Genomic DNA, 23,186 nt, shown 5'->3' with positions numbered 1-23,186 from the left:
GTAATTTCAATAAAATAAATATCAATTTTTGTAAAATAATACCTTGTAAATAAATATTCTACCAATTATAAATATATGTAATATATGATTTATGCTAAATAGTATTTTTAATTTATTCATTATAATATTTTGTAAATATTCAACCATTAATAAATAAATATTCATTTTTTGATAAGTGGTATTTTGATTTTTAATTAACTTTTAAAGCAATCATAATAATATTTACTTGTAAATATTCAACAATATTGTAAATATCTGAAATATTTGATAATAAATAAAATTATATTTTAGAATTTTAATTAAATTCTAAAGGAAACATTAGAATAATAATTTGTAAATAATAAACTAATAATCAATTAATACCTAAAAATAAATTATAAAATTATATAAATTCAACTTTTTGCTATATTTTATTATAAGGATATATACTTATGGTTTATTTATTAGTTTTTTATACAGTTTTATTGAGGTGTATTTTATTTATTTTGTAATAAAAATTCTTAGTAAAATCTAAAGTCATTAATAGAAGGTATTTATTTGGGGTTAGTAAATTAGATATTGTGTTGGTTAGTACTTAAAGATTTTATTAGTTTAACTCCTGAATCTGTCTAAGGAGAGTTGTTATTATTCATATAATTTGGGCTGTTTCTCATGAAAAAAGAGGCTTATCTAGAACATGAGTTATTCTAAATAAAATTATTTGGGGTATTTATATTTGATGCAGTGTTGGAAGCTATAGTTGAGTTAGTAGAAGTAGAGCTAGTCAATCCTAATGCTTTTAAGATATTTTTATCAGACTCATCTACTTAATTTGAATTTAAAATATTCTTTTATTATTTGTTCAGTAATTAAATTTATATTTATGAAGTATTTGAATCATAATTTGATTAATATTTATCAGAGGAATCTTCTTTCTTGTTTTCCTCCATTTTAGTACATTTAATGCTATTTTCTTCATTATACAAATTAATGAATGGAGATATATTGCTTTTTTAAGATGACTACCCTAAAAGAGTAATACCTGAGCGATCTTAATTGTCTTCGCTTATTTTATGAGCTGATACTACATGGCCAGACTGTATTCTCAATCTTGCTTAATTTGATGCCTAATTCTTTTTTGTTGGTGAAATGTTAGATGTTATTTAACTTTAATTGCTCTATAAGTTTGGAATTAAACTTATATGTTGAGACTATTCTTCTTTCTATTTGAAAAAGTTATTTTGACTGGCACTTCTAAAACTACATTAATTTAACAACTTGATTTAGTTTTAGCAGTTTTCACGACCTCTCAATATATCTTAATCTTAATTTTTGAGTAATTAAATTTGAATATTACTTTAATACCTAAGATTTGTATTTTGATTGTTTATGTCATTTAATGGCTTAATAAAAGGTGATAATTATGAATTAATCTTTAATTAAAATTAATCAATCTTTTTAAATTATTGTTCTAGCTAGTTAGATGGAATTGAAGGAATATTTATAACATTTTGCTAATTATATTAATTAGAAGGCTTCCAGTTATTTTCTATCTGCATTTAAATACTATTTATGGTAAAAGAATTATCTATCATCATTAACTTCAACTTCTATGTTTTTTATTTGAGATTCTAGAGTCCTTCTTTTGAGAATTTTGGTTCCTAAAGTTAATAAAATGAAATTAAATTTTGGTTCATTAAGATTAATAATTCTTTTATTTAAAAAAAGGGATTTGCGTTATAATTAAGCTAATAGATTAAATAAAGGTGTAAAAATAAATTACAATAGAACTGCGAGAGAAGTTGGATGTCGAACTGGAGTATTTTTCAATTAGAGCTTCCTCTCTCTGTTTCTTTTAAGAGCCATTTAGATTGTTTTATGACATGTATGAATTGCTATTATTTTTTAATAGCTGGCTGGGCTAATCAGATTATTATTTAGAAATTTGGAGTAAAGAAAAATTTTATGGTTGTGTAGATGAAGATTACATTTCAGAAATACATTTCTATAAAGAAATTTCTTTTGTTTAAATGAAAGGTTGCTACATTGATTAAATTTTTTACTTGCTTTTATTTTGATAAAAGGCTTATTATTGATCATTTAAAATTAAATAAAAATGGTCATATTAGTGAGTATTGTGCCAAAGGATATTAATACTAGGAATGCAAATACCATTATCGCTTGAGTGTTCAAAAGACTGTACGACTTCTAATGAGGAGCTGGATTGTATTTATGATTAACAATTTATTGTTTATGTAACTTTTAGGATAGAAATTCTCTTTTAAAGAGAGAAAGACAAAAGCTTTAATTTCTATGAGTCAATTCCTACTAAGTTAGTATTAGGATTTTTTACAAACCAATTATTAAACACCTCATTACGAAAGCTATCGCATTCTTCCAGCTTGCACGTGTTAACAATCTTTTCTTTGAGACTCACTAATAAGCTTTAAGCTAGAATTTCATCGCTTTAAGCCCTTTACAAAAAATCATAAAAGGCGGTCTGTTAAGTTTTATCTTATCTTTGTATATTTTCTGACATTTCTGTAAATAATGCTTTCATAATTGATTTTTAATACTAAGACATTTTGTTTGACTTATTAATGTCCTAAGCTAAATTATATTAGCAAGTTTTTTTTTCGTCCTTGAAAAATTAAATGATTTACTACCATTATTCTTATGAGCTGTTTTAAATGAGGTCTTAGTAATGTTAGATACTAACCGCATAAAGAAATTAATTCATTATGTTCATCTTTTAATTGCAGCTATTATTACTCTTTAAGATATAAATATTCTTTGATTACTTAAATGCTTATTCCTACATCAAATTTTATGTTATTTCTTGAATGTTTTTAGTATTTTTTTGCTTTAAAAATTATTGTAGTTCTAAGAAATTATTTTATATTTCTTCATCTGCTCTTTGGGTTGATTTTTATTATATATTTTAAATACCATTAAATATATTTTGACATGATTATATATTACTATTTTTATTTAAATTTTAAACCTCAAGTGCTTAGTTAAAAGGAGATTTCTATCCTTATAATTAATACCCTTCCTTTATCTACTTTGATTTACTCTAGCTTAGTATAGCTGTATTATTTTTCTTATGAGTTCGAATAGGGTATCCTTACTTATAATTGTATTCTTAAGTAAGTTTTTCCTCTTCAACTAAACTATCGCCCAAGATCAAACTAGGTTTTGGAGGTATAGATAGTTACCTCCGTTGACTGTGGATTGAAGCCTTCTCAAATTTTTTTGAAGAATTGCCCTACTCTTAGACATCGTTACTCTTATTGAGACTAGAGCTTAAGAGTTAAGATATTTCTTCAATGTAATTAGCATTTATATCATGGCTTTATTTGTAATTATCTATTGCGATTACTAATTACTATACTAAATCTTAGTTATTTTAGAAGTTATCATTTTCTTCTAGTTTCAAATCTTAATTAATCACTTTAACAAATTTCTACCATAAGTCAAAATTTTTTTCATACGCATCTTTATCTCTTTGATGTTCTGTTTGAGTCAGCAAATGATCTCTAAAAAACTGTGTAAAAAGAGATGCTAGTAATTATTTATTATCTGGTTTGAGTTTTATATCGGATTTCATGGTAAAATGGCTGTGTAAAATATGCGTAATAAAAGCTGAATTAATGTATGTTTTAGCTTTATATTTAATTTAGTAATAATAAGTAGAAACTATGTTAGATTGCGAATTTTTACTTTTTTATTATGATATTAATTTAATAGTTTTTATTCTATGAATGAATAATAAATTTTATTAAATTCAAAAATAACACAAATTTAATTATATCAATTTAGCAATTTTAGATTTTAAATACTCATAAATAATTTTATAATGTATAAATCATAAATCATAGTTATCTGATTAAAAAATTTACCATAAAACAATATAGTCCATTATTATAAATTTAATTCTAACTGGCCAATTAAATTATTATGTAAATTTGAAATACATAATAGAGAATATTTAAAATATTCATCTCAGAGCAATACTTAATAAATTTACAAATTTTTGAAGCTCAATAATAATTGCTTGGTTAAAATTATAGTTCATTAAACTCAAATTGATTTGTTTAACGCATCTGATAGTAAACTAAATATGCATCGCCATATACCATGCTTAATCCGTTTTCATTTTATGCTAAAAATAGTAAAGAAAATTTTTTTAAAAAATAAATTTTTGTTTACTTTTTATTTATCTAGCAAATTTAGAATTACTTTTCATTTTTCCTTTCTCCTCCTTATTTGAATTATTTGAAGTAAAAATGTCAAACAAAAGATCATTTTTTTATTTAATTATAATTTTGAATAATATTAAAAAATAGTGAAAAATAATTTAGTTTTATGTTAATTGAATAAAAGTTATTTAAAATGTTTATCATAATTTGTTGTTTTTAATTATTAATTAAAGTAAATAAAATAATTAGCATAAAAATTTAATAATATTTTTTTTTATTTATCTTCATAAATATATCCTGAGTTATTTTTAATTTCAAAGTAGTTTTAAAAGCTAAAAAAAAATATTATTTTATAAAGATGAGAGTAAGATGTAATTAAATTAATATTTTTTTAAGGTTTTTTATAAAAAAATATATTTAATCATTTCTAAAAATGAAAAAAATAATTTCAAAAAAATTTATTGGAAATAAATTTAATCAGTTTTTTAAAAAATTATGTTAATAAGTTTTTTACAAATAAAATTAATTTAATTAATTGATGATAAATATTTAACACAAAATTTTGCTTTTTAATGAAATTATATTGTAAAGAAAAATGTATTATTTTACATAGAAAGATTATTTTAAATACCTTTCTCTGTAAGATTATTTTTTGATAAACAATTTAAAGCTTTTATTTAAAATTGAGTAGTTAGTAATTGAATTTTATTACAAAGGATAAGATAAAAATTAAATACTTGTTTGCCTACTAATATGCGAAATATTGTCATTTTTATATTAATTTATATATTTATAAAATTAAAAGATAAAAATACTGATTGATTCAAGTAGCATTTTAAAGATTTTTTGAGTATTTCTTAAAAGAATTACTATAAAAAAATTAATCAAAAAGTTTTTAGTGAATTTTAATAACTTTTACTCAATATACAAAAATCTTTAACTTAGTATAAATAAAATGTCATAAAAAGTTAATAAGGATTAAATAATTGAAAGTAAAGATAATAGTAATTAAATTATCAGTCATAGTTAAGAGTAGCAAGAAATCCCATAAAGTTTATAATAATTCTAATTAAATAGTGCAAGCGAACTCTCTATTCAGCAAAATCATGTTTTTTCATCTAAATAAAATATAAATAATGTTAATGATGAAATATAATTTCAAATTCAATCAAATATGTAGAATTAACAGTAAAAATGTTAAAATTAGATTGTTTAAAATGGGTTATAATATATGTAAGAAGGATCATAATATAGCCACTTATAATAATAATAATATAATGAATAGGTTTCTAACCAAAATTCTACATTAGCACCTATAAAATAGTAAAATAGTAATGGATTAAATACTATCCCATAATTAGTTATAGGTAATAGCTAAACAGTAGAGAGAAAAGGTATTTTAAAAAATGCTCAAGCAGTTTATTAAACAGATTCGAGTAACTCGTTATCATAGCCTGTATCTACTTCTTTGTATAGAAACTAAAAAAATATAATATAGATAGACAAATTATAGCACATGTAATAGATTAATTAATAGAATAAACTTAGATTGAAAGAGAACAGCTAGTCAGAAGGAAATATTTTGGAATAAAGCAGCTTAAAAGCAAAGGATTTAAACGATTTTTCTTTAAATCATAAATTATAAAACCATATTTTGTAATAACACTTAAGGGGAATACAACAAAACTTTTGTAATTAAGATGGATTTAAAAGCAATTAGTAATTATAAATGAAAATGAATCAATATATACAAGATAAACTAGCAAAGCTAAATGATTAAATTTAAAGTTAAGGATAATAAATAGATGTAATAAATTTTTAATGTAATGATATAAATATTCAGAATTTTCAAAGCATGAATTCCTCAAATTTACCAAATTACAATTAAGACGATGAATATGAAGATGTTGAAGAAGATATAGAGGAAGATGAGGATGATGAAATGTTAGAAGGATTTGATTGTGAAGATGAAGAAGAGGATGACGATGAAGAGGAAGATGATGATGAGGAGGAAGATATAGAAGAAGATATTGACAATTAAGAAAAAAATAATTATTTGAAAAACCAAGTCAATAATAAAAAATTTTAATTTAGTTATTAGATGGATATTGATGGTTTACGAAAAAAAAGAATAGAAATGAATAAAGACCAAAAAAATAGTACTGTTATAGTTAACATCAAAGCTTTAAAAAAAAATGATGATAATAGTGATGGTTTTTCAATATTAAATTCAAAAATTTTAAATAATTAAAAGTAAATAATGACATCAACTAATGATTTTATGCCCAAAGAAAATGCTGTGATTAATGCTTTCAATTAAAATATTTCTTCGATAGCAAAAGATGGATCTCTCATTTCATAAATTTTAAAAGAAAAGCAAATTAAAAAAAATAGTTAACAAGATATTAGAATTCAATAACATCAAATATAAATTCAGCAATAAATTGAGTCTATAAGTAATTTGTATGCTGATGCTTTGGAGTTTTAGAAATCAAAATAAATAAACATGTAAAAAGTATAATATATAAATCAATAAAATTTAAACTATGGAGTAAAAAACTCTGTAAATAGCAAAATTAATCATTTACCTCATGTAATCAAAGACTCAGAAAATAATAACTTAAATAAAAATTCAGTTTAATAGAATATTTTAATTGATGAAAGTAGGGTCAATCATTAAAATGCCTAGATTTCAGATCAAAAAATTTAAAAAGCACAAGCAGAAAATAATAATAATAATTATAAAAATAAAAATAATTGTTCGAAAATATAGTTTTCTCCTGATGTCAAAAATATATTCGATGTAATTATTATTTATATATATTATTGGAGAATTTTTTTAATTTACTTATTTTTTTTACAATTAGCAATTAGAGGTTCTTAATTATAGTGAAAAGAAAAGAGCTACTATGGTTAAAGAATAAGAGTTTAATGCTGAAATGCAAAATATGATAGATTGCGTAGGTTGTAAAGAAAGCTTACATTAATTTTTAAATGATTTAATTTAATAAGCAAATATAAATTAAGTTACAATTAGCTTTGATGGGATATTTGTCAATAAAAATAGAGAAATCGGTAAATATTTATTTATTTAATTTGTATTATTTATTAAATTCATTTAAATTTAATAAATTTATAGGAATCTTAGAAAACTTTCTTGAAAATAATTTCAACATTGCCTCATTTCTCTAATTCCACTAAAATAAATAAAGCATGCTTGAAAATTTGAATAGAAATTTTAATTTATTTAAAAAATCAATTTGCTAAAGAAATTATAGATGTAATTTACACTCAAAAAAACCAATCCCTTGTAAAATTATTTAGAAAAAAAAGCAATTTTAACTTAAATTAATATATTTAAAGGTCTTATGAAAGATAATTTTGAACAACTATTTGATCCTGACTTTTCTTCAAAAGACGAAGCAATTGAAATAGAGGAATCACTTTTTCTATCAAATTTAGATGTATAACTTAAAAAATTACAAGATAAATAACTTAAAACTAATGAAAATATTTTTAAAGAAATATTTAAAAAAGAGAAAATTCTGTGGAACTTGCAAAGAAAATATTTTGGGTGAGTATTAGAAATTAAAAAAAAATATTGAAATAGATTAAGAGGAAGATTAGTATTTATATGATGAATTTTAAAATAAAATAAATGATTAAGTCTACAGCTAGTGTGATAATTGTGATTCATAATGTCATCAAGAATTATAAATATAAGAAAATTGTATGGAAGAGTAAAATTAAACAGAATATCATGAAAAATTGGATTAATATAATCAAAAGAGCGAAAGTCCTTCTGATTAAAAGTATTTTTTTATGATTAATTCTATCTGTTATTTATTAATCTATCTAAATATTAGCAAAGAAGTTTTTTATTAAAATTGTGCTAACCCTTAAGATAATACTTATGAGCATAGCTAAATTGAAGCTGATGATTAAGAATTCGAAGATGAAATGGAAGATGATGAAGAAGATGAAGATGAAGTAAAATAATAGTTAATTTTTAATTTTTCAATTATTTTATTAATAATAGGATGATGGAGATCTAGATGATGAATAATATGACTTACTTAATTATATAAAATATTGTCATAAGACTAGAAAAATTTCAATACCAATGCAAGTAAATAATATTGATTAAACTAGCCAATCGTAAAAATAAAATTTTTTGTATAGGTTGATTTTATTTAAGAAATAATGAGCAAAGCTTAAGTCGATACTTCTCTTGTTAAGCATGCTAATACAACAGAAGCTGCTCAAGATGAATTACTAATTTGTTTAGGTTAGACTCTTAAAGACAGGTTGTAAAATGTTTGGAAAAACAAAAAATCAGAAGAAATTGTTAGATAACTGTTTTTAAATATAGTAAAATTTATTTTTCAAAATATAAGTTTTAAATTTTTTTAATAAACAAACAAGTGTTATAAAATATTTATGACATAGCTTTAAGGATAAATACAAATAGCTATGGAAAGAAATGGTTGCAAAAACTCTCTTGAAGAATACTTAGAAGAGGACGAAAAAACCAAAGAAGCTAAAAAGTTAAAGAATTAAAAGAAAAAATAAAAGCAAAAACTTAAAAAACAAGAAAAAAAATAAGAGGAGTTAAAAAAACAAATCGAGGAAGAACTAAAAAAAAAACAGGAAGAAGAGTTAAAGTAAAAGTAAAAGCAAGAAGCCAAATTGTTAAAAAAAAAACAGGATGAGCTATAGCAATAGCTTAAACAGATAGAAGAAGAATAAAAAAAGCTCAAATAATAAGAATAGAAGAAGAAGAAGAAAAATAAAAGAGGTAATGAAATTTAATAAAATATTTAAGCAAAGGAAGAAGATTAAGATATAATAAATCAAGAAGATGAGTAATATGCTCAAGCAGGACCTATTGAGGTCAATAAAAATAGAATATCATAAGTGTAGACTATGAAGGGCTAAGCTGCAGCAAATGATTAATTAGAATCAAAAGAAAAAAAATAATAATAATAATAATCAAATTAAACAAAAATTAATTTTGAAAATTAAAATAAAAGAACATAAAAAGATATTATAAACAATACTTAGTAATAAGCAGAAGCAGAAGCTTGCTTTAATCAGAATTAAAAAATAATCTAAGCAGGTGTAGGATAATAAAATACATAAATAAAACACAATAAAATTTAAAATAAAAACAATTTAAATGATTAATAGAGTAAATCTAGCTAAATAGATTAAGAATCAAATCATCAAAACGATAATAACTCAAAGATCTTTTGGGAAAGAGAAAGAAAATTTTTGAAGTCTCTTGGATGGAAAGAAGAACAAGAGTTAGTAATAGAAATTCCTTAAATAGAAATAAACAACTATAGTAAAAATAAAAACATATACGATAAAGAAAGAGCAAATTATAGAAAAATACTTCATGAAAAATTCCTTACATTAATAAAAAAATACAAGAATAATTGACAAAAATATCTTAATTAAACAAATATCCATCAATCAATCCATACATTCTTATTTATAAATAAATAATTAATTAATTAATAAAAATTTTAATAAAACATAAAAATAAATAAAATATGGTTAAAGTAAATTTAACTTCTTACAAAAACATTTGTAAAATGGTAATTAATATAAAATATGTAAATAAATACTTTATATTTTAACATTTATTATTTAATTTATTTATATCATTATTAAAATTCTTTAAAAAAATATAATTGCTTATTAGTTACTTATTAATTAATTACTTAATTTTAGCCACATTTTCTGTTAAAAATTCTAAGAAAAAATTAATTCTATAAAATTCATTAAGTGTGGAGATGCATTATTGCATCGTTTATTTTTTATTCTATTTCTTTTCCAAATTCAAAGATTTCATTACTATCATAGCAATAACTATAAGAATCATTTTACCAAAATACTTACAATAATTTTAATTCTTACTTGTTAAAATACAAAGAAGTTTCTCTTAAATCTATTGGTGAAACTGGAGGATATTTACAACAAGGAATACATTAGTGCAAGCATATAAGTTTTAAAACAGTTTAAAAAAATGGAGATTAGACTTCTTTCTCTATAAATAATATTAATTTTGGTAAAATATTCATATTATGAGTTTAAACAAGTTTTTCTTCAATGGTTACTATATTATAAGCTTACTCAAATAGATAATTCCATTAATTTAGTTATGATTTCGAAAATTTTAACAATTATAAATGATTCAGGTATATTAAAGTTTTATGGCAAGATCTAAATGGATGAGCTGGATCTCTCCCATCAGGCGATACAGTTAAGGGCGGAGCTAATTTGGCGCAATCATGAAAAAATGCAGTCCACAATAAAATTTCTTAGTTATATTAATTTGATTTCATAAAATTTGTATCATTCATTAAACAAAAAAACACCTTTAAAATGTGTGTAAGTATATCTTAAAATTTTGAGTTGTTTTCATATATTTAAAAGTTAAAATCCTAATTTGAAATGCGTTAATTCAAAATATTTAATAGAGATTTCCAATCTTTAACATCTTTTTATACTATATCAATTACATCAGCAAAATGATCTTTAAATAAAGGATACAAACCATTCATTTTTACTATATATTTTCTTTTTATAGGTCTAGGATAATCCTTTTTTAATATTAATTCAAATTTATCGAGTAATTATTTCATAATAATTTACAAGATAGAAATTCAAGAAATATAAGTACTATTTGGATTTATTTATCTTAATATAATTTTTTAAATTAACTCTGGCTAGAAATATTAAATGAATATTTTTCAAATCATTAAAAATAAGATTATTTATTTTATTTACAAGTTATATAAATTTTGATATAGATTTTACATTTAAATTAATTGTTAATAAAAATATATTATTAATATATATTGATTATCAAGTAAACATTTTTAGTTCATGTTAAGTATATAGAGTTTTTAGGTTCAATCAGTAGGCTAAAAGCTTGATTTTTTTTACAACATCTTACTCGATTACCTTTCCATAATTTTTTATATTGGTTGATCAACATGTTTTTAAAGGCTACTTATGGTGTTTTCCTTTTATTAGATTTCAGGCTGTTGTTAATTTTATTCAAATGAGTGACTTCTTTAAAATAATATTTTAGCAATGTTATTTGATACTAGAGAACTCATTTATCTTTTTGTTTATTTTTTTTTTTTATTTGATTGATTATTTATTTTTTTTTAAATTATTATTATTATTTTATGCTATATTTGATATGCATATAAACAAAAATTATTACTAGGCAAATAAATAAAGCTAGTCTATTTTTCAAAAGTTTCTAAATAACTAGTTATCTGTTTTCTATTTTTATTTTAGCTATTACATAATTACTGCATGAATTTTAATTTAAAATCCACACTATTTTTTAGTAAATAAAAAGAAAGAATAATTTCACTAAAAATTAGTAAGTATTTTTAACTTCTAATTACTAACTTTGTAGATATGAGAAAGAAATAATATTTATTTGAAAAATATCAAACTTTTTGTACAATATGTGTTAAATAAGTATATTTTAAGAATAGAATAGTTTAGGTGTTAGTTATTATGATCCTAAATAAAACAGAATATTCTGTTACTAGATAAATATACTAAATGAGGAAGAACATATATAAAACCTTTTTTTATAGTTTGATAATATATATGCTCTAATAATACCATTAAATTTTAATGAAAACTTAGTTTAAAGTGTAATAGAAAAATATTTTTTAACACAAAACAGACATTTGAATATTCAAAGAGTCTTAAATTGTGAATATAATTTTGAAAGTTGCATAAATAAAATCTTGTAATTAAATTTTGATAAAGATTTAAATTAATCGCTTTAAAATAGCCAAGAAATGACAATCAGTAAAAACTAACAATCAATATCATTACAATGTGATGAGAACTTCAAAAATCGAAACAATAAAAAATATCTAACTCTTTGCTAATAAATAGACATAGAGTAAAAAAACTTAATAAAATCATTAGGTGGGTTATTATGCTTCCTGTTCAATAATTAGATTATTAATTTGAATTATTCGTTTTTTGACATAGTATTTCTTAAAAACATAAATAATTAAATACATTACAATCAATACACTCTAAGTTATTTGAATATATTTAAAGAAGACATTCATCCATCAATGATTAAAGGTAAAGGTTAAGCTAAAGAAGGTTTTTCTTTGTTTTTACTATTCTCAAAATTTGTATACACTAAATTAGGACTGATTAAATTAAAGCACCTATTTTTAACTCCTTCATTTGATTTGAAAACTCTATAAGTAATTTTTATTTTTACATTTTAAATATCATAATACTATTTCGGAATTAGACTTAAATTTATGATAATTTATTACTTATATTTTAATTAAAATCAAGTTAAGAAATCAGTCAATAGATTTTTTTTATTCTTAATCTGGAGAAAGCATTAAGAAAATTAAACTCAACCTCTAAAAGTGTTCAAATATTAAAAAAGTTCTAAGTAAATTGAAATAAGTACAAATGAATTTTAATGATTGGTATAGCTTTAAAATTACGCTGCAAAGCACATTAAACATAATGTAATTATTTTTAATATAAAATGAAATACTTAAAAACCGAAAACTTTTAGTATTTCAGAATCTATCAGATTATTTATTTTAAGAACTACAAAAATTGAATTCTTTTTTAGAAAAATATCTATTGTTCTCACCAAAAGATGGTGAAATTATGATAAGAGAAGGTATAGTATAAGAATTAGATGATCTTTTAAAAATATATGATAATTTAGATGAAATTTTAAGTTATTATAATAGTTAAGAAATAATTAAACTGACTAATAATAATTCGAATTTCAACTCTTAGATGATGATTTAATATTTTCCATAACTAGGATTTTTCATAACTATACAAAACTCTAATTAATTCAATAATCAAGTATAGGTCGATGATAAGGTTAACTTCTCTTAAAATAAAAGCTATCAGGATCAGGTATAGATATTTTTTTAAAAGTTTATTATATTAAAATTTATAAAATTAAAAAAAGTAAAACAATTATTCATTAGAATAAGATTGCTGTGAAAATTCAAAAGAACAAAAACAGAATGCTTTGAAAAGTGATAAAAGTTTTTATCAGGATGGGAAATAATTAGATGACGATGAAGTTGAGGGTATATTGAAATATAATTAAATATTAATATATCAATCATATTATAATTAATTAAAAATAATAGAAAAATAAAATTAAAGCTAGTAAAATTTAAAAAGAACCAGGAGCAGTAATAGTCTTTCTTCTAAAAATTAAGGAATAGAAAATTCCTAGAATTTATAATAATAATACTGTTTAACTAATGACTACTCTTACTGTTTCACACTATAAGATGCTCTTTTATTTAAAAACGATTTATGTAACTAACTAGATTTAAAATATGGAGATATTCAAAGCAGAATAATTGATATATAAAGAGATATAGTAAGAGAAATAGAACAATAAGTAAATTTTTTTTCTTTTATTTTGATTGATTAAATAAACTTAATTAAAATAAAAGATTTTGTTATACAGTGAAGAAATAAATGCAGCTTAAGAATTTATAAGCGATCTAGATCTTTTTTTTTGTTTGTATCAAGCTGCTGAAGTATATAATTTAAGAAAACCTAAACTTACAAATGATTCTTCATTAGTTTTTTAAGAAATGAGGAATATATTAACAGAAATAACAATAGGTGAAAAATAATTTATTTCTAACAGTTTTTGTGTTCACAATTTTGCTCAATATATGAAGAACTAAAAAATATAAACTAATAATTTTTTAGATTCCTAGTTTAGTAATAGATTTACATTTATAACAGGTCCTAATTATGCAGGCAAAAGTGTTTTCTTAAAAAGTGTAACTTATAATAAATATCACTTTACTTTTAATTGAAATTTATTCTTTAATTTTTACAATTAAGTTATTCATAAATTTTAAGTTCCAAATAAATAAGTTATATAATTGCAATAAATGTTTACATATTTATAAAATTTACTATCCAATAGATCGGAATGATTACCTATCTTGCTCATATTGGTAGCTTTATTCCTTGCAGATTTGCCAGAATAGGAATGATAGATAATATTTTTGTAAATACTTGCTAACATGATTCAGTTCTAAAATTCAATGGAGAGTCAGCATAGCAACTTTAATTCATAAACTACATTTTAAACTAAGCTACTAATAGAACTTTAATACTCATAGATGAATTCGGAAAAAGTAATTTAATCAATAAACTGTATTTAAAACTTATTCTATTTTGTATAGATTTCAGGCTTAACGATAGTTTAAATTTAAATTACTCCCTAGTTAAGTGCTTGACAGAAGATACATTCTAAGGTTTAAATGAAAAAATAACTTAAAAATAACATCCTTCTTTGTAATAAGAAGATAATGATTAAAACATTTTTTATTAATATTAAACTGATAATTCTTAAGTGGAAAATATTGATGAAATAAAATAGTAAAATTTGAGAGGTTTGAATGAGTTTCAGTTTATACATTAAGACATTTAAAATGTTAATTTAATGGAACAATACAATAAAATTCCTATCACTCTGATGGCAAGCCACTTAAGTTAGCTTGTTAATTTGTGTGGACTGAGAGAAAACTATATAATTAGATTTGCATAAATGGAAGTATTAATATAATAAGGAAAAAATGTTTGCAAACTTAATGAATTAAAGGAGAATATTAATGCTATGCAGAAGATTGTTCATGTATATAAACTAAATAAAGGTTTATCCTTAAAAAGTTGCTCCTCATTAGTTGCTAAGAATATTTTCAGAGATAATGAATATCTTATTCATAGAATTAATGAAATAAATTAATTTATTTTAGAAGGAAAATTTTAAGTCTCGCCATAATAAAATGTTGAATAAATTCATCTTGAAAAGGTTTAAAAAGTTATAAATATTTTAAATTCTTTGAAAGAGTAATAAATTTAATGAATTTATAAATTATTTTTTTGTTGAATATCCTTTTTTGTAATTGTTTTATTATTTCATTTTTTAACACTATTATAAATATTATTTAATTAATTAAATAATATTAAATTTGTAGCTATAAATTTACCAATAAAAATTTTTGAATATTAAAAAAATATTTATAAAAATTAATAAATTTAAATCTTTGTTAATTTATCTTATATCTATATATGAGAAGTTTGTTTTCTGGAATATTCACTAACTTTTTAGCGTAGCATCATCAGCAATTAAGGGCTAGGAGTGTAGGTAAAGCTGTAAAATCATTTACAGGCAAGGCTAAATCAACAGCTCAAGAAGAAATAGCTGAAGTTTAAGATTTCAAGGAAGAACTCTTAGAAGATTAGAAGAAATTTATTATTTAAAAAGAAGTAGAGTAAGAAAGATTAAAATAATAATATGAATAGCAATTTAAAACAGTAGAATAATAAATTGAAAACTAAAATTTAGATGTTACTAGACATGAGCTTATATAAAAGACTAAATAAAGACACGATTAAAAAGCAAAATAAGATGCATCTAAAGAAAAATAATCAAATTTTGATGATCTTTCAAATGTGAGATATTATGATGAAGCTCAATTGACAAGAAGAATCAGATAAAGTAAAAATGGAGAAAGTCTTTTTAAATTATATAATGCGCATAAATTTACATATACAACAAAAAATTTAGTTCACACTCTTACTAAATACACTCAGCTGGTGCAATAAAATAAAAGTAATAGATTGCCTAAATTAGATCGTAGATTTATGAGTTTGTTAATGAGCTTACAATCTAATACAAATATGCTATAAAATTTAGAAAAATCAATGATATGTAATATATTAAATTAAAATTTTATCTCATATTTAAACTATTATAATACTTATTATTAAATATATAATAATTATATTAGTATGGAGCTTATGCAAGCTGAATATGTAAGAGGAAATAGTAGAAAAACTTATAAAAGAATCTGTAGATAATATTAAATAGCTTACATTCAAATAAATTTCAATACTAATATGGGTTATGGCTAAATTTTCATATAAATAAACAAATCAATTAAATAGTGTGTGTCTAGAAGTAGGTTTAAGATTAGATGATCCATCGGTTAAAATTTGCACATAAAATGAAATAAAAAAGCCTACTTCCTAGAAAAAAGAAGAAGAGTTAGATTTTGAAGATTTAGAATAAGCTCTAGAATTACCTGAAGAAAAAGAAAATATTATTGAACCATAATCTCTTTCAATGTTTTTATGGAGTCTTGGTAAATTAGGAGTTTATGATGAAGATCTTATGAAATCAGCTCTTAATGTTATAAGCAATTAAATAGATTAATTTTCTCCGTTGATGATCACTTAAATTTTATATTCCTTTTCAAATATAAAATATAAAAATAAAGAAGTAATTTTTGTTTTAAAAATGGTATTTTTAATTTTTTTATAATTAAAGGTATTTGAAGGATTTTGTGAAATGCTTTAAAAGAAAGCAGATTAACTCAAAGAAGAAAATGTTTTGACTTTAAAAACTCTAATTGTTTGTTTATGCAGACTTAAAGTAGGTGAATAAGAGTTTATTTTAGACTTAGCCAAAATGATAATTAACAAAACTAATTTCAAAAAGAATCCAATGTCTCCAAGATTTATGTCTGAAATTTTATACTCATTATCTAAAAGATATATATACGATGAAAAAATTTATAATTAGATGGCATCAAACACTATATAAGTTGCAAGCTCAATGAATATTAAAGATTGCAGTGAGAGCTTATATGCTTTTGCAAAGTATTTAAATAAAAATAAATCCTTATAATAAGCTATTTAAATAATATGTACAAGAATATCTTAATTAGAAGGTAAATTGAATAAATAATACAAATAATAGATTTAAGAGTCTCTCAAAATTGGAAGTATCCAGAATAAAGAAATAAATAAAATATTGAAATAATGATTTTATAGAAAAATAAAAATATAGAACAATAAATTTAGTCAAAAAGATTAATGTATGTATATATATTTTATTTAAATTAAATTATCATAAAAATAATTTAATAGTCAAACACATTAAAATAAAACTAATTTAATATTCAAACAGATTATAATAAAATAATTTTTTATTTTATTTTTATTTTTTAGCTAATTTTTGCATTTCTAAATAAAAAACAAAATAAATAAAATATATTTTTTACATATTAATAAATATTGCTTAAGTAAATCAAACATTTTTAATTCATTTAGAAAATATTTTCTTAAAATATCTTCAATAAAATCATTACTATCACTTTTGAGGCTTCTATTAGCCTTGACTTTATTATTACTTGGAAATTCTTAAAAATGACTCTATTTCTATATTTTAAGTAAAAACTATAAATAAATTAATACTTAAATTATTTATTTATTACCTTTTCTACAAACCGGACATAGTCTATTACTCTTTTTTTATTGAAATGTTTTAGCACATTCAACGCATATACACATGTGTTTACAAGGCATGATGACAGTATCTATCAAATCTGTCATACATATAATACACTCTTTATTACAGTCATCCATACTATTTTGGGTAATAAAAATTTCTTAAAGTAAAGTTTTTGTAAAACTATGAATTACTTTGCTTATTTTTACTCTGCAGCTTCTCCATGCACTAAATCTGTATTTTCTACTCCATAAATTTCTGAAATTTCGTATGACTCATTATTTAACTTTTAAGAATAAAATTTTTTTGCACTTAGAAAATTTAATTTGAACACAATAAAATAACTTACTTCTAGGACTTACTTCTTTAAGAAAGGTAAGAATTCATTTTATTTTTATTAAATAGTAAAGTAATAAAATAAATTTTTTTATTCTAAGTAAGCATCGTCTCTTTTCTTAATAAAAAAAGCATATTTTTATATGAATTTATAAAATATAATTTTAATTTACCATTTGTACTATAATTGGCCAAAATTTATCTTTGTTTTCAAAATATTTGCTATTTAAAGTCTCCAATTATAAAGGAAATGAGCAAGTAAACTATTAATTTCTTTGGCATGCATTAAAACTTAGCTCGAATTTAGCTTTTTCATCACTATAAGATTCATGAAGCTAAGAAAAAAATCTCAAAGACTACTAAACTAAAAAATAGGCAGATATAGTAACAGGTTTCAAAGCATCAAATTCAAATTAAAACACCCAACCATTATCTTATTTTACAAATTTAGCGCTATTTTTTTTAAAGATTATATCATTCTAAATAACTTAAACGCCTCCTGCACCACTAAATCCTTATCTAAACTAAAAAATTAAAATTTATTTTAAATATTAAATTTAATAAAAAATAAACTGATATTAGATCTATAATAATTATAAATTACTGCTGGTGGCCCATACTAAGGTAATTGAGACATTTGAGGTGGAGGAGGTTGAGGGAATTATTACTGTTGAGGGGGATTTCTTTTTTTTAAATGAAAATGAATTTTATAAAGTTATGAATTCAAACATACTAGTTTTAATATTATTATTATTATCTATTATTCTATTAAGGTGCAGGCTATTATTGCTAGCGATTTTACTATCTCTAATTTTATCTATGTCTACTTGAAGAACTCTTTTTTTGTTAAATATGTTGTGTTAATTTTAATAAATATGATAAATGAAAAGGTGATTATACAGAAGAGTTAGATGATCCGTTTCCCATATTAATATAACTTTTAATGCTTCCTAAGATATAAAAGAGATAAGCTTTTAATTATTTGATAATTGAAGATGATGACTCTCCTTTTACTGTCTTTAATCCCTAAATAAATATTTTAAGCTTAAAGCTTTAGCTTTTTTTTTAATGAAAACTTTATTAAAATTTTTATATATAAATTATTCAGGTAAATCTTCTATCTATATGTTATAAAGCAAATTACAGTATTAAAAGACTATAACTCTATTATGAATAAATAAATGTCTTTGTGTACTTTTCATCAAAAATAATTAATTTATAAATATAAATCTTAATAATTATTCATCTATTTCATACATCATAAATATGTAAAAGGTTGAATATGTAATAGAGTAAATATTTGTGAAAATATTTGTAAAGAAACAGTAAATTAATTATTAGCTATAAATAGAATAGAATATTATATTGAAAGAGTTTGAATAAAATGTTTCGTAAGTTATATTTATTTTAAATTAATATCGGAATGATTAAGAAATTAAAATTAGAAACAATCTACAAAAATGTATGGATTGATGCATAGTTAAACTAATTAGCTTATTTAAAATATATTTTTAATCATTTTATTTACTATCATATTATATTCAATACAAATACTAATTCAAAATCTAAAATAGTGATAAGGATCAAATCCTAATTCTTTTGCTATTTTTAAACAGGCTTTATTCATTTCTGTGTTACCACAAATCATTATATAATTTTCTGGATTATTTGAGTCTTTTGCATATTTTTAAATCATCTCCTTGTTGATAACTCCAACTTCTCCATTCCATTAATCATTTTTCTTAATTGAATCTACTGCATAGACTATCTACAAGTTTTTATTTTATTATGCAAAGCCATCTAACTCTTTTTTCAAGATTATATCATCTATAGATTTATTTCCATATAATAAAGTTACTTTTGTAGAAGTATTGCCTTCTTTTATCATTTCTTATATCATTGAGTAAATTGGGGCAATACCTGTTCCACCAGCGATAAACAGCATATGACTAGGTTTAATTATTTATGTACTATCTTTATCCACTTCTTGTTTAAATCTTTAAATATTAAATTTTCCTTGTCCTTCATAAAAGATAGAAATTAATGGACCTGTTACTAAAATATTCTCTCCTAATTATAGATTTTCTAATCTTGGAGTTAGTTCTCCTCCTTAAGGAAACTTAGAATTTTCATTAGGGCGATATATCTTAATTAGAGTATCGAAGTAGTTTAAATTACCAAAAGGTTCAATAGGAGTATATTTTTTCTTCATATTTTCATCTTAACCTTACAGTCCTTTAATAACGAAATGAGACCCTGGTTTGTATTATGATTTATCAATATTATCTGTCTGAAATCTAAATAAATAACAATCATGGTTTATTTATGTTTTTTAAATCAATTTTATTTAATGAGAACTACCAAATTTTAATTTAGCAATTTACATTAATGTTTTTGATTTTCCAAAAAGCTATTTCATTTTCTTGTATTTGTAGTACACTTAAGATTATTATATATTTTAAATATTATCAAATTTAATGTTTAGCGTTTAAAGAGAAACTACTGGAATTTTTAAAGGTTTTTTAATTTGCAAAAATTATTTAGATATTTCGTATAGATTACACTTCCTTTTATCAGAAACAGGTCATTTTTTTTATCTTTCTCCTTTTTTAAAAGTAAGCCTAAGATATCTTTAATTTATTTTTGATCTGCTAAAAATATTTGATAACAAAATTTAGTAAGTTAACAAAATTTATTAGAATTTATTAATGAAATAGAAGTCAAATTTTTGATGAAATTATATTTACATTTTTTAATTATAGTTAATTTTTACTTTAAATTTACAAAGTGAAAATTAATCTGATATTTAAATAAATTGATTTTTTAATTTTATGAAAACAGATGAAAGTATCCTTTTATATTGCAAAGTAAAAGAAATCATTTAAAGGTATAATTAATATAAGTTAAATTTTTAACTTAATCTTAATTACAGATCTCAAAGTTAAGATAAATAACTTATTAAACTATTTTTAAGGTTTCTTAAATTAATAAGTTAAAAATAAAATGAAAAATATTTGTTTTTTGATTGTATAAATAAAAATTAATTTTAATATTTAAACATTATTTTTAATAAATGAAATGTATTCATACTTTTTTTAATATTTAAATTTATTAAGTACAGAAACTTTAAAAAATTAAAATATAATTTATCACAATAAAAAACAAAAAAGTTAATGATGTTTGGTAAAATAGTGTATTTTAAATAAGTTAAAAAATAAAAATAGAGCTAAATTTTATGTAAATTTAAGCTTTACAATAATCCATATTAAATTAGAAAATTTTATTTGTTTTTTTTTTCAAATAAAAAATTGGCAAGCATATATATTAAAAATTATTATTTCTTTTATACTTATTTGAACTAGCATAAAATAACTGTAAAAAATTTAATATACTTTAAAGCTCTCTAAGAAGTAAAGACATGTTTGAAATAAGAATTCATAAATAATAACTCATCTTATTATTGTTATTATTGACTCAGTAAGCTATTAGCTAAGATATTGTCTCTAATATTACTTGTGGATAAGGTTGTCTATAATGCCAAACAATTTAGAATGGTTCTAATATTTGCTAAGAATGTGATCAAGGATTTACCTTAAACAAAGATGATAATACTTGTATCTATAATTTATGTCCTTAAAACCTTTTTGTTGTTGACTGGATTAAGCACAATTAATGTGTTTTAATTTGCGATAACATACATATAGGTAATTCCAAAACAAATACTTGTGAACCAATTCAGCAATGTTCAATTTATAATCAAAATTAAAACTAACTAGTAACTGACGATACAATCTAATAAGCATTTTTCATAACATAGGATACCATAATTGTTATGTATTAATACTAGTACACTTTGCTAGATAGCCAAACAGGATTGATTTATAAATCTGATTTTATCGACAGAAACTCTTTGAATTACTACGTCTTTTAAGGTACCATTTTCGTCATTAAAAATACAAATAAGATAGCTTAATTAGATTTAATACTTAAGTAGGAGTATTTAATATATTAAGAAATTGATATTTCAATTAATTAAGAAATGAGATTAATTGACGTCAGCTAATTTATTATTTGTTATCTCAAAGTAGATTCAACCAAATATCAATATCTTATTTATCCTCTATATGATATAAGTCAAGCAACAAATATTAAAGGAAATCAGCTCATAATAAATTAAAACGAAAAGAAATTAATTTATTCAAATAATTCTATTTTAATATTTGAAGGATCTAGCTAATTAACACTTATAAATTTATAAGCTGTAATAACAAATGAAAATGATTACTTTTTAACAGAAAATTAGCTTACTTGTGTAGTAAATAACTCTTAATCCAGCACATAAATTAGCTCCTTATTAAAATAAGGAAGTTATGACGAATATATTTTCAGTATAAACCAAAATAATACAATATTCTATGCTAATTTTAATGATAAAATCTGCCAAACAGTAAATATTAATAATTTACAATCATTTTAACAAATAAAATACTCTTAATTGTCAGAATATCAATTTTTAGTGTGCGCTATGAACTAAACAAGTTTATAGATATTTAGTACCACTTAGCAAAATTTTTAAAGTATTTTTGCTTTTAATTCTAATTCAAGTGAAATATTTTTGACTTTAGAAATCATCTAATATAATACATTCACAAAACAGATTTTGATAATCACTAGCAAAAATAGCTTATTATATTTTAACTATAATTCTGAAAATAAAATCAGTTTTTTAAAAGAAGAATACTTTATTATCAATTAAGCAAAATCAATAATACCAATTTAATAATATTCAAACAATAACCAACAAATATTTTCAAAATAATTTGTTATTTATTCTAAACAAGAATTATAAATATTTTTAGAAGATCAACAAAACATCCTAAATATATCTTAATCACAAAGTATTAGAATCAGTGAATTCTAAATTACTTAATAAATAGCATCAGGTCCAGTAGCCTCGTCAGTTATAATAGAATAGCTCTAATTGCTGATTACTTGCATCTCTACAGGTTTTATATAAATATACTAAACTACTAGTGGTTACAGACCAGATTTATTATATACATTTACTTTCTAAGGAGACTCATGCATCAGTGTTTAAGATTTAAATACGAATTTCATTATAGCTTAGTTTTAACTAAAAATTGTTATCATAAATGTTTTAATTTTTTAAATTTAAAAAGTTATTTAAATTAATCCATTAATCACTTCCTCAGTTAATGTTTCAGTAAATGGAATATATTCAGCTCTTAACTTTAATAATTGTATATATTTGATAGAAAATAATTAATTTAATA

The 23,186-nt window shown here is 21.4% G+C and overlaps 10 protein-coding genes across 10 annotated transcripts; 4 read left to right on the top strand and 6 right to left on the bottom strand. All coding sequences in view use genetic code 6, as the record gives it.

Annotated features, from left to right (window-relative positions):
- Nucleotides 1–392: 392 nt before the first annotated feature.
- On the bottom strand, nt 393–3,754 carry TTHERM_000763080 (hypothetical protein; the record flags this gene model as incomplete). The annotated part of the gene is made up of 2 exons (XM_012800402.1): nt 1,763–3,754; nt 393–1,640 (listed from the first exon to the last, which is right to left on the bottom strand). Exons 1-2 carry the CDS (start codon nt 3,587–3,589, stop codon nt 393–395), a joined length of 3,075 nt encoding a protein of 1,024 aa, XP_012655856.1. The 5' UTR covers nt 3,590–3,754.
- A 268-nt stretch (nt 3,755–4,022) lies between these two features.
- Nucleotides 4,023–4,951, bottom strand: TTHERM_00763070 (hypothetical protein; the record flags this gene model as incomplete). The annotated part of the gene is made up of 3 exons (XM_001025365.1): nt 4,023–4,144; nt 4,192–4,243; nt 4,919–4,951. 3 exons carry the CDS (start codon nt 4,949–4,951, stop codon nt 4,023–4,025), a joined length of 207 nt encoding a protein of 68 aa, XP_001025365.1.
- A 185-nt stretch (nt 4,952–5,136) lies between these two features.
- On the top strand, nt 5,137–9,626 carry TTHERM_00763060 (hypothetical protein; the record flags this gene model as incomplete). The annotated part of the gene is made up of 9 exons (XM_001025364.2): nt 5,137–6,984; nt 7,049–7,256; nt 7,321–7,491; nt 7,545–7,645; nt 7,704–7,993; nt 8,048–8,171; nt 8,221–8,310; nt 8,364–8,552; nt 8,607–9,626. 9 exons carry the CDS (start codon nt 5,137–5,139, stop codon nt 9,624–9,626), a joined length of 4,041 nt encoding a protein of 1,346 aa, XP_001025364.2.
- Nucleotides 9,627–9,967: 341 nt separating this feature from the next.
- Nucleotides 9,968–10,771, bottom strand: TTHERM_000763059 (hypothetical protein; the record flags this gene model as incomplete). The annotated part of the gene is made up of 1 exon (XM_012800401.1): nt 9,968–10,771. Exon 1 carries the CDS (start codon nt 10,751–10,753, stop codon nt 9,968–9,970), a length of 786 nt encoding a protein of 261 aa, XP_012655855.1. The 5' UTR covers nt 10,754–10,771.
- A 333-nt stretch (nt 10,772–11,104) lies between these two features.
- TTHERM_00763050 (hypothetical protein) lies at nt 11,105–11,314 on the bottom strand (the record flags this gene model as incomplete). Its single annotated transcript, XM_001025363.3, has 1 exon — nt 11,105–11,314. One exon carries the CDS (start codon nt 11,312–11,314, stop codon nt 11,105–11,107), a length of 210 nt encoding a protein of 69 aa, XP_001025363.3.
- Nucleotides 11,315–11,651: 337 nt separating this feature from the next.
- On the top strand, nt 11,652–15,255 carry TTHERM_00763040 (MutS domain V protein). The gene is made up of 7 exons (XM_001025362.2): nt 11,652–12,448; nt 12,546–13,136; nt 13,192–13,315; nt 13,379–13,638; nt 13,694–14,032; nt 14,182–14,395; nt 14,444–15,255. Exons 1-7 carry the CDS (start codon nt 11,678–11,680, stop codon nt 15,124–15,126), a joined length of 2,982 nt encoding a protein of 993 aa, XP_001025362.2. The 5' UTR covers nt 11,652–11,677; the 3' UTR covers nt 15,127–15,255.
- A 77-nt stretch (nt 15,256–15,332) lies between these two features.
- On the top strand, nt 15,333–17,091 carry TTHERM_000763039 (MutS domain V family protein; the record flags this gene model as incomplete). Its single annotated transcript, XM_012800400.1, has 3 exons — nt 15,333–15,975; nt 16,055–16,545; nt 16,594–17,091. The coding sequence occupies 3 exons, from the start codon at nt 15,333–15,335 to the stop codon at nt 17,089–17,091; spliced, it is 1,632 nt and encodes a 543-aa protein (XP_012655854.1).
- Nucleotides 17,092–17,418: 327 nt separating this feature from the next.
- TTHERM_00763030 (RING zinc finger protein, putative) lies at nt 17,419–18,819 on the bottom strand (the record flags this gene model as incomplete). Its single annotated transcript, XM_001025361.3, has 8 exons — nt 17,419–17,486; nt 17,543–17,694; nt 17,751–17,842; nt 17,906–18,010; nt 18,066–18,416; nt 18,497–18,575; nt 18,626–18,729; nt 18,793–18,819. The coding sequence occupies 8 exons, from the start codon at nt 18,817–18,819 to the stop codon at nt 17,419–17,421; spliced, it is 978 nt and encodes a 325-aa protein (XP_001025361.3).
- A 461-nt stretch (nt 18,820–19,280) lies between these two features.
- On the bottom strand, nt 19,281–20,343 carry TTHERM_00763020 (oxidoreductase NAD-binding domain protein). The gene is made up of 2 exons (XM_001025360.2): nt 20,254–20,343; nt 19,281–20,189 (listed from the first exon to the last, which is right to left on the bottom strand). The coding sequence occupies exon 2, from the start codon at nt 20,102–20,104 to the stop codon at nt 19,451–19,453; it is 654 nt and encodes a 217-aa protein (XP_001025360.2). The 5' UTR covers nt 20,105–20,189; nt 20,254–20,343; the 3' UTR covers nt 19,281–19,450.
- A 622-nt stretch (nt 20,344–20,965) lies between these two features.
- Nucleotides 20,966–22,880, top strand: TTHERM_00763010 (hypothetical protein; the record flags this gene model as incomplete). The annotated part of the gene is made up of 2 exons (XM_001025359.2): nt 20,966–22,339; nt 22,752–22,880. The coding sequence occupies 2 exons, from the start codon at nt 20,966–20,968 to the stop codon at nt 22,878–22,880; spliced, it is 1,503 nt and encodes a 500-aa protein (XP_001025359.2).
- Between the last annotated feature and the right edge of the window lie 306 nt (nt 22,881–23,186).

The sequence above is a fragment of the Tetrahymena thermophila genome, assembly GCF_000189635.1.
Source record: "Tetrahymena thermophila SB210 genomic scaffold scf_8254284, whole genome shotgun sequence".
Taxonomy (NCBI): Eukaryota; Ciliophora; class Oligohymenophorea; order Hymenostomatida; family Tetrahymenidae; genus Tetrahymena; species Tetrahymena thermophila.
Note: the sequence above shows the minus strand (reverse complement) of the source record. Positions and strands in the feature narration are given on the sequence as shown.